General features: G+C 30.2%; 1 protein-coding gene across 1 annotated transcript; it reads left to right on the forward strand.

Moving 5' to 3' along the window:
- The first annotated feature begins 6,568 nt into the window (after positions 1-6,568).
- Positions 6,569-10,700, forward strand: LOC103485863 (bidirectional sugar transporter NEC1-like). The gene is made up of 6 exons (XM_008443590.3): positions 6,569-6,617; positions 6,703-6,739; positions 8,140-8,350; positions 8,610-8,771; positions 9,414-9,533; positions 10,284-10,700. Exons 1-6 carry the CDS (start codon positions 6,569-6,571, stop codon positions 10,491-10,493), a joined length of 789 nt encoding a protein of 262 aa, XP_008441812.2. The 3' UTR covers positions 10,494-10,700.
- The last annotated feature ends 549 nt before the right edge of the window (positions 10,701-11,249 follow it).

Below are 11,249 nucleotides of genomic sequence, written 5' to 3' on the forward strand. Positions count from 1 at the left end.
TAATCTCCCTCTCTCCAATCGAATTCACTTTCATCTTTCCCAAAAATAAATATTTCTTCTTACAAAATATATCATTGTTCCAACTTCTAAGTCAATTAATTATATAATCATTTATATAATTAACCAAAATATATAATTAACCAAATTTCTTCCAAATAACAAATTCAATAATTCAACCAATTAACCAAATAATACCCAAAATTAAAAATTTTCAAAATTAAATTTAGAACACTCAAACTTAAAAAATTTACTTACTTTGGGGTGTTACACAGAGATACCATTTAAGGGAACACTCATCTATTTACCCTAAAGTGGGGAAGGAGTGAATTCACTAGAACAAATATAGGTTTTAATGTCGGTTGGGAAAAATGGAAAATGAACATTAATGTCGGTTTTGAAAAGGCGGATGTTTAATGTCGGTTTTCCACCGACATTAAAGACTAAGCTTTAATGTCGGTTTTAAACCGACATTAAAGGTCCGCCATTTTGAAAACCGACATTAAAGGTCCATTTAATTTTTTTTTAATAATTTTATTTTGTGAAAAAATAACAGTCTCTCTTACTTTACTCTTTCGACCCTCTCCTACTCGCGCAATCCCTTTTCTTCTCCAAATGAATTCGTCCATTTCTTCTTCGGCGACTTTTTCTTTTCCGATGCCCGTTCCTTCTCCGAATAACAATCACTGCCACCATTGAGCTTGTTGCCACTATTGTGATTTGGCGTTGGTTTTGGAAACCTTCTTCAACCTCTCTCCTTCAAAAGTCAATCGGCATCCTTGGCGTTGGTTTGGCAGAGAGAAAGTGATTGAGGAAGATCACAGATTTCTCATTGTTTTTCTCATCTTCTTTTCTTTTTCTGAATCCTTCCCATATTCATCCAAAGGCATGCTCATCTACTTTCTGTAGAGGTAAATTCGTATTTTACATTTTCCATTCTTCATCTTCGATTTTGATTTTCGATTTTCATTGGGTTTCCTTCCTTTGAGTTTCTGTTTCGATTTTAAGGAGCAATAGCAGTAGCTTCTCTTCTAAGGTATTTCAATAAAGGGTTTGGCTTTGGTTTTTAGCTGCCATGGAGGATATAGGTCTTTTCAAGCAAGGATGGAAATGGTTTCAGTCGTAGAAACACACTTACTCGCGTGCTCGAACTGCGTTTTTTAGTTTCAGAGACAAGTTGGGATGTTTATTGAGGGACATTGGCCAACAGTGTGCCGTGGCTGTGCCTGGATGGGGAGTTTACTACGTTTAGCAGTGCTTCAATGGTGGGACTGCATTATAAAAGGCTTCAGATCGCTTATTGGATTAGGCTCTGCTGCATTGCTTCTTATAATGTGGAGTTTCTTTCTTAGTTTAACCTCCATGTCCTGCCTGGTTTACGTTCTTCTTAGTATGGTATATTCCTCTCTGATACCCGATAAAAAGTTTTTTTATGTTATTTTGGGTTATTTCAGAATTAGGATCTGGATGTTGCTTGAAATGATAACGAGATTTATGAAGTTAAGTTCCCAACGGCAACAATTGGTTAAATGATTGACTTGTGGCTAAAACTTTACATTGGATCTTCACTGTTATAAATTTGACAATTGAGAAGCTAGAGATGTTTAACATTCCATCCACAAAGGTTCATACCAGTATTCAACTACCTTACTTTTCCATATAATCCTTGGTGGTGCCGTTGTTTTGCTACTCGTGGTTGAGTTAGGGTTACGATGAATGATTTAGATTTTATTTTCATGATGTAAGTTTGTTGAAAACATCACTGTAGAGGTACTTTGAGGTTTATTGTTCTGTTAATAGCTGACTCTTTGGTATTGGTAGCCGTTTGTAAAAGTGCATCTTTGACTCGAGAATTCTCTCCTGTTCCCTTCTCTAGTGTATAGTCCTGTTCTTTGAATTACGATCCCAGTAGATTTACAATGTCATGGAAGTGGGCAATAGTCGATATATTTTCAAGTTACTTTCATAGAATTATTTGTTAAGTTGCTTTACAAGGTTCCTTCTATTTTATGGGCATATTATCTCTAATATAATTATTTTAAATTTAGAAATGACAAGTAGAGAAGATAGATGTTTCTAATATTTTCCAAATTTACTGCACACTGCTTGTGGTGGTTGCAATGAAGATCTATATGAACTTTTTATACTTCTACACACGACTATTCACCCTTATGCCCACTTTAATATCCGTTTCCCATAAGAGTAAATTTTCTTGATGAATCTGTACTCCACTTCAATCAGATTGCTATATGAATCTTGAAATTCTGTCAGTTGATTTGGGTTTTTGGTTATCCTTTCTTATTTGCAGATTATTTGTTCTCTCTTAATCATGCATGGTTGGTGGTCTTGATGGCAACTGTATATGCTATATATTGTGTTAAAGTTCGTGTTGGATGGCCGGGTGTCTTTCTCTCAATAAATCTTGCATTTCTATCCAATGATGCATTAAATTATTTGCTCCAATGGTGTGATAAGGCGAGTGAAAGCTCACATTTTGAAGAGCAGAAACAATCTAAAACAGTTTCGGGAGATGAATTCTCAGGAGAGTGTGAATACTCTATTCCTACTAGTGAGTCCGAGAAGGTTCATCCATGTAAGTCAGCCAGCCCAACTGTTGTGACATCTGTTGTTGATAACCAAAAAGAGGCTTCTTGTGGCAAGGTGACCAAAGATCACACTGATTCAATTGATGAGATGAAAAGGATCTTAAATAGTGGGGACCATTATGAAGCGCTGGGATTTCCACGTCACAAGAAGATTGATGTCATAGTTTTAAAAAAGGAATACAGAAAAAAGGCTTCTTGTATGTCATGTGACTCATGTCTATGCTATTTCATATGACAAGATGCTACACTTAATCTTTTGTATCATATTAAAATATTTATGATACTCTTAATCAGTTTTGGTACACTGGTATACTGCTTTTTTTTTCCGAAAGAAAATATTAAAGTAAAATGATGTCAGAGGCTAATGAAATTCCTTTCCATTTGCTTTTGATGCCAACATTCTAGTATTTAGTCACTCCTAGAATCTCTTGAGGAAAAATTGTACTAATGTTTTTCTTTTCTTTTAGGTTGTGCTTGTGCATCCTGATAAAAATATGGGAAGCCCATTGGCGAGTGAGTCATTTAAGAAGCTTCAATGTGCATATGAGGTAATTTTCATTTTTTGTCTTAGCTTTCTGTTTCTTCAATCATATCTGCCGGAGAGTTGAGTGGCTTTCAAATCTATGGCCATTATCATCTCTTACTCATGTTTGCATGGGAAATTAGGTTCTTTCTGACTCTGTGAAGAAAAGAGACTATGATGAGCAATTGAGAAAGGAGGAATTTTTGTACGATTGATGCTGGCATTTTATAGTTTAATTTATGCGTGTTCTCATTGAGTCATTCATGATAAATGTTCATTTGTTTCTAACTCAAATGAGATATATGGTAATTAGAAAGGAAGCTAATACTATTATACTAATAAAGATGGCAATTTCTTTCTGAATAGACTCTATAGGAGGGAGAGAAAATGAAGCATCTTCTAGGCATTAGTCAATCTTATTCTTGGGTTCATTATACTTTGAAGTTACGTCTAGACGGCATTATAAGATTTGAAGCATTTGCTAACATAGAGTCTTTGGAGTTGTTTGGGTTCAGAGTTGCCGTAGTTTGTGGTTATTGTAATTTGTGGAGTTAGAATAGTTTGACTTTGGGGTGTAGGCTATTTTAGTCTGACTATATAGTTTGTGTTTGTGGTGAAGATTTAGTCATTGATGGTTGGTTCATTGTACTGTAACTTGCCTGTTCAAGGCTCTTTGGCATTGGCTTTCTTGATGGAGCAATAAAGGTGTTGTAGAATTGCTCTTCATCACAATTCTCAGAGGATATGATGTATGTATATCTAAAAGGTAGGTGTAGGAAATATTTTTCATGTAACAACCAACAGGATGCCATATTTATTATTTATTCACAAAGTTCATTGTTGTTTCTAGTTTGTTGCCATATTTTTCAGTCAGGTTATGGCAAGGAGGAAATACCGCTGGCCCTGGTGTGGTGTTTTTTCTTTTGAAGATTAAAAAAAAATCTTTGTGATATGTGGTTTGCTTGCTTTGAACGACCTTTTTTTCTCTTAAATAAGTTGGTTTCTATTTTTTACATTTTTGTTTTGTTTGTGATATGGATACTTAGTTACGTAGGTTTCGGTTGTGAGACTTGCAATTATAACTAGGTCATAAAATTGTTACTTATCAATTCAACCATCTTGATGTCTTTTACAGGGAGATATCACTAAACAAATGACTGCAATAGAAGAAATGGTTGCAAGTGAGTACAATTAGCCAGACCCTTATCTTTGTGACAAGATCTTGAAGATGGTCATTTGTGAAGCGTTCTAGTTTGCTATTAGCTGCAATTTTAGTTATTGCTCTCTCAACATATTCTTTTTCTTTCTTTCTTTCTTTTTTTCCAAAGGATGATCAGTGTATAATAATTAAGCTTCATAATTTCTTTGTATTTGGAGCCAAGTTGTATATAAATGTACACATTATTAAGATTTCATTTTGTATATGTACAAGTAAAAGATTTCATTTTTAACTATTTGGTGTCATACAAAATGGACAATAATGCAAGGATTTAATAAAAATAAATTTGAAAAAACGACATTAAAGACAGCTTTAATGTCGGTTAAAAAAAAATTAAAGACATCTTTAATGTCGGTTATCCACCGACATTAAAGATAAACCGACATTAAAGGCCTTCAATAACACCTTCAAAGATGTCGGTTTATAACCGACATTGAAGCCCAACCGACATTAAAGCTCTTTAATAACGCTCGCAAAGATGTCGGTCGCCAAGTGACATTAAAGGCCTTTAATGTCGGTTTTAAACCGACATTAAAGGCGAAATTTTTTGTAGTGATTCCATCTTATGTAATTATGTTTCAAGCTCTCAACTCAGTCTTGTGCTCAAAATGATAAGCATATTGAGGCGGCAGTCTGACCACTCTCACTCGTACAAATAAAAGGACAATCTCTCATGAATAAGAGTTCATAATACACTCAGAATCAAGACTAAGTTACCTAGGTCATCTTAACGAAATAGAAACCTAACTAGTTAATGGAGTTATATATCTAGTGGTTAGTATTTCGTGGTCTAATCTTATGCAAACTCATTGCATCGGATACCCACAATTGCATGTCACCTACACGAACGCATTAGACCATTGCGTTTGTATCAAATACAAAGTGAGTCATATTCACAGTGTTACTGGATAAGGCTGGGTACCAGGATAAGGTTGGGTACCAGGATAAGGCTGGGTACCAGGATAAGGTACCCAACCTTATCCTTATACTATAGATTCCTTAAGTTGCAGGCTATCCCTTAGGTCAGTCTAGAGGACAGTGTGTGATGTATGATGGTAATGAGACTGAAGCTCGTCATCATGAAAGCCTTCTTGGACCTACTAGATGAGATGAAGCTCGCCTACTGCAATGCCATTTTGCGCGATAATTACCTGTGATTGTTTGTCCACTTCAACCACATGACTCGTATTTGTTTTGGTTTTCTTTTTTTTTTCTTTTTGTCTCTGCATGATGTTTGATGTAATTGATTTCGCCATTTAACTTATTCCTAAAAATAATTTTATTTGGTATTTCGTTTCGTTTCAATAAAATTATGTTGGCAGTCGTTGGTTTAATTCAATTGTTAATGATATGCAATTTTTCGAGATTGTGTTCACAATATCAATTAAAAAAAGAGATAATTTATTTGCACATAACACATTCATTAAATTATTGCCATAGAAAACTTGCGTCCAACACGTTTGAAAATTGACATTGTATTTATGAAAACTAATGGAACATGTTTTCTGAAACCTGTTTTCTGAAAACATTTAAAGATTTCGATAAATTAAAACTACGAATTTTTGTATATTGAATTTAGACTACGAATTTAAAATAATAATAATAAATAAATAATTTTAATAATAATTCCCACGTAATTTTTCTCTCAAACAATGATTATCATAACCTCTCGTAATCCTTACCACATATTCTTTCTCCAAAACAAGGATTAACGTAATTCCCTCATAATTCTTCCCACGTAATCTTTCTTTAAAAAAGGATTATCATAATTTGTATTTTTTCATAACTCAAGGATTATCATAATCTTTTCCCCCATATTCCTTTCTTTTCCTTTCTCTAAATAATTACCGAATTTTGAAGTTAGAGCAGATGATATAAACATAAATATGAGATTAAAATACACATGTTAAGATCAACCAAACTAAAACCCAATCTATCATTAAAAGATGAAACCAACGCGAGAGAATTTCAATGAAGTCAGTAAGTTCCAAATAATTACAAAGTGATATAATTTCCAAACACTTTTCACGAACTTACAATTTCAGCCATACACTCTACTTTCTTCCATCTCTAATTCCTAAACTACTGCCTAACCTACAAACCCTTTGCTTATAAAGAAAACACAACATTTTGCTTTGAGTTTAATTATATACGCTTTGGTAACTAAATTATCATACGTTTCAGGAGAAAATAGAGCCATTATCCCCTACTCCATTTTCTGCTATGAATGGTTTAAGTGCTCATCAACTCCAATTCATCTTTGGTCTCTTGGGTACTATAATATTATTTCATTTGTACTATATTATTTTCTATTTTAAATTGATTGATTGATTGATTTTTCTTTTTCTTTTCATCAGGTAATATAATATCTTTCCTGGTCTTCCTAGCACCTATGTAAGACTCTACCTCAAATTAAATTCTGTTTTTAAATTATAATTTAAGTTAGGTTTATCTCTTTCAAAATCGCAATCCCATGTATAATAGTTTGAAAAGTAGATTTTATTTGATTACTGTGTTATTTTTTATCTGTGTTTTATAATTCTAATGAAACGAGAGACCTACAATCAAATTTGTAATCAATAAGTATAAAGATGATCGATATAATTGTGTTATGATATTACGTGAGATCAACTAGGTTTTTCTTTTAGATACTTGTAAATGATTTTTTAATTTTTGTCTTAAAACACCGATATCGTTATTGTTGTTATTACAAATAATTATGAATTATCACAATTACTGTTATCGTCAAAAATACAATTACTGATTGACTTAAACAAATAAGGGTAAGAAGACTACGATGTCAAAGTCGTTAACAAACTCAATTGTAAACCAATTACATTTGTAAAATACATCTAAGTAAATGTGATAAAAAAAAAAATCTAAATATGTTTAGACTAAGACCTATATTATAATTAATCAATCAATAGAATCTATTATGATTACACAAATTTTAATTACTAATTGATAAATATGTTATTAATGGTTAAAAAATATGAGCTTGGTCCTCGTTGATATTGGTTACGTTTAGCTTTAGTTCTAATAATTTCAATTTTCTAGTTTCAATTTTTTTTACTTTCGATAAATCTTAAAATATCTAAATTTAAATTTTGTTTAAATTATTTTTAACATGAATTCTTATGTATAGTAAAATTTTAGAATTATTTACAAAATACAGCAAAAACTTAAATAAGTTATAGATAATTTAATAAATTTTGATATATTTTATAAATAATTTTAATATTTGAAAATATTTTTCATTTAAATAATAATAATTGTCGTCCACATTATGTAAATATATTTTAACAAATTTAAATAATAGAGACTGAATTGTTGTGGGAAATAAACACCAGTTTAATCAATTTCGATTTTAGGATTAATTTTAAGATTTAGTAAAACTATATCGACTAAATTTGAATTTTTTTTTAAAAAATAAATAAATAAGAACAAAAAAATAGAACAAGGATCAAATTACATAGATAAAAAAAAAATTAACCGAATAAATAAATGTTAAAGTGGTTCTCTAATTTTTAATAAATATAATGGAAATGTGTTTTTAAGTAAACTATTTAAACTAGATTTTCCCCTTAATTTATGCTGCCATTTCCATGAGTCATTTACTTTTTCTGAAATACATGTTTCTTTCCTATATGCATATACAGGAATTTATATATATATACAGCCATGATATTGTGAATAATATCACTTCTTTTAATAGGATTAGAATTGATTGTATTATAATTATTTAATAAATATGCTTATATTACAGTATATAATTTGAATATTGTGATATATAGGCCAACATTTTGGACAATTTACAAGAAGAAAACATCAGAAGGGTTTCAATCTATTCCATATGTGGTGGCTTTAATGAGTGCAATGTTGTTGCTTTATTATGCTACCCTTAAGACTGATGCATATTTGTTAATCAGTATCAACTCTTTTGGGTGTGTCATTGAAGTTATCTATATAGCACTCTACCTCTTTTATGCTCCTAAGAAACAAAAGGTTCTTCCCCTCACTTTATTTATTTATATATAATCCATATTTTGTTAAACTCAGTATAAATCTGAAAACATACCACATCAACTAAATTCCATCTCCCCAAACAAGCTCGAGATAATTTCTATACATAGACATAGCCAAAGTGATTATTAAAACATTTGAAGTATTTGTTTTTAGAATATGAGTTTACTGTAAAACGTATGGCAGGTAGCTGATAAATAGGTAATTGTTTTTTTTTTCTTTTTTTTCTTTCTTTTTTCAGATATTTACATTGAAGCTATTCATAATATTCAACTTGGGGTGTAGTGGAGTGATGGTGGGAGGAACAATGGTTTTTCTTCATGGAATGAAACGAACAAATGCTGTTGGATGGATTTGTGCAGCCTTCAATCTTTCTGTTTTTGCTTCTCCTTTGAGCATCATGGTCCTCATTCTTTCTCTCCTATCTTTATTTTCATTTTTTTGTTTATTACTATATATTTTTATTTTAGAACAATTATATCCTTTGATCAATTTATTTCACATTTGAAATACTTAATCTACACCAATAAATTCAAAAACTATTATTATTATTATTATTATTATTATTATTATTATTGTTACTATTATTTTTATTTAAACAACTCCTTAATTAATTTAGTTCCAAACTTTGTAACATTTTGATTGTTGGTATTTTTATTGATAAAAGGCTAAGTTATAATACAATTTTTGTCTATATAATTAAAATTTTAGTACTCTCAGTATTAGTATATATTTTCAATAAAAGTATTAGCATATAACATAACAGAAAAGAATTTGCAAATGTAACTAACTTTATATCAACCTTTGGGAGTGTATGTAAATGATATAAACTACATTGTTAGATTTGCTTATATGAGTTTTTGTGTTTGCAATTATTTAAAAATATTATTTTAGATTTAATTACAGAAAATAATATGCATTGCAATTAGGATGAGAAATAATAGGTTTATATTTTATTTTCTCCTTGGGAAAAATAAGCATGCATATCCACAAGTCATTAACATTGACATAAGTATATTATTACTTAGTTATTGTATCAATGCAGAAGAGGGTGATAAGAACAAAGAGTGTGGAGTATATGCCATTTTCCCTATCCTTTTTTCTCACACTATCAGCCACCATGTGGTTTTTCTATGGCTTCTTTATCAAAGATCTCTTCATTGCTGTAAGTCCACTTTCATCCATATAAATAATCCTTAATTTTCATTAACTTTCTCTCTATTTAATTTAAAATAAGATTGATGCCATCTTAACAAACACACACACACACACACACATATATATATTGTAGTCCACGTGTATCGATTATGAGTTGAAACTTTTATTAAATACTATGAATGATAAATCATACAAATGAACATTTTAGGTATATTGTTCATACAATTTTGAGGATGGACCTTGTTCTTAGTTATGTATTCGGTGATAATTGACCTGACTTTTTATCTTAGAGATGAGAAGTTCGATCCTACATCCCACAACCGTGTACTGATAGAAGTTTATGGTATTTGAGATGAACATTTGGATTTCTAATATTTTTTTCATTGAAATATACCTTAACTAGTTAAATGGGTGCAAAAATTGAAAAAAAGAATTATGTGATAATCATTGAGCAATTGTTAAATCAATAAATACGACTCGCATGCATCTTTTTTTAAAAAAAAAAACAAAAAAGAAAGAAAAAATTTGTTGTATAACAATTTTTTATTTGACAATTGTTTAGGGTGCATAAAGATTGGTGCAACCCAACCGATGCTTAAGTTTTTATATGATAATAATAATAATCATTAGTTGTGACTCCAGTTAAGAATTAATTTATATAAACTATACTAATTGATTTATGCATTTGAATTATGATTATAATTTGAGTATAGATTTGGAAAATTGGTAATTTGTTTTCCTATAATTATTTTCTCAGCTACCAAATGTTGTGGGATTTCTACTAGGAATGGTCCAAATGATAATGTACATGATATACAAAGATAGAAAAGGAAAAGTTGAAGAGAAACTAGAGGAAGGAGCTAAATTTTGGGAAGAAGATGATCAAAATCTATCCATAGTCAAGACCCAAAGGGAAACAAAGGAGATTAATATGGCTGAAACCAACCATTACACAATTCATGAATAGAGGTCTTCTTTGATTACTGTAAAATTATATAAAGAGATATTCTTTTGCATTTACTCAATAACTTCAACTAAATAATTCTTCATTTTTACCCTTTTTAACTTAATTTTTGTTATATTATTTTTACATTATTACACCACACCACATGATGATGTTTTGCAAATTTCTAGTAATTTATTGATATGATAACTCTCTTGCTGCTTTTTGTCATCCATGGAATGTGCAAGTGGGTTTGTTCTCTCTGTACTTATGATTATTTTTTTATATAAACTTCCGTTCTTTTTTAAAAATATAATAAAATAGCAAAATATTTATCTCGTATAGAATAATTTCAAAAACAAAAAAAAAATTCATAAGCCAATAATGAAAAATACCACAAATGTCACGTGATTAATAGCCACCATGCACATATAATATATTTGGTAAACAATCATTTGATTCTACATGATAATTTAGATTTTGCTACCATACAAGATCGTTTAAATTTGGGTAGACAAATCTAAATAATTTTTTAAAGATTTTTTGATACAATCGTTTAGATTTTGTAGACAACCCAAATCTAAACGATTTTTTTCAAAACTTTTGTTACACTTTGTTTAGATTTGATTGTTTAAATTCGAATAACTAAATTTCAATATTTTTTTTCAAGATTTTTTTGGTAAACGATCTATATTTAATCGTTTAAACTTGGATAGCCAATCTAAACGATTTTTTCAATATTTTTTGGTAAACATATTGTTTATATTTGATACACTTCTT

The sequence above is a fragment of the Cucumis melo genome, chromosome 5 (genome assembly GCF_025177605.1).
Source record: "Cucumis melo cultivar AY chromosome 5, USDA_Cmelo_AY_1.0, whole genome shotgun sequence".
In the NCBI taxonomy this organism is placed as follows: Eukaryota; Viridiplantae; Streptophyta; class Magnoliopsida; order Cucurbitales; family Cucurbitaceae; genus Cucumis; species Cucumis melo.

Bases quoted from the DNA above. Each gene is read 5' to 3' on its own strand.
- LOC103485863 (XM_008443590.3), top strand. From the start codon at position 6,569: ATGAATGGTTTAAGTGCTCATCAACTCCAATTCATCTTTGGTCTCTTG. The intron at 8,351-8,609 runs GTTCTTCCCCTC...TTCTTTTTTCAG, and splicing joins ATGCTCCTAAGAAACAAAAG to ATATTTACATTGAAGCTATT. The intron at 8,772-9,413 runs GTCCTCATTCTT...GTATCAATGCAG, and splicing joins CTTCTCCTTTGAGCATCATG to AAGAGGGTGATAAGAACAAA.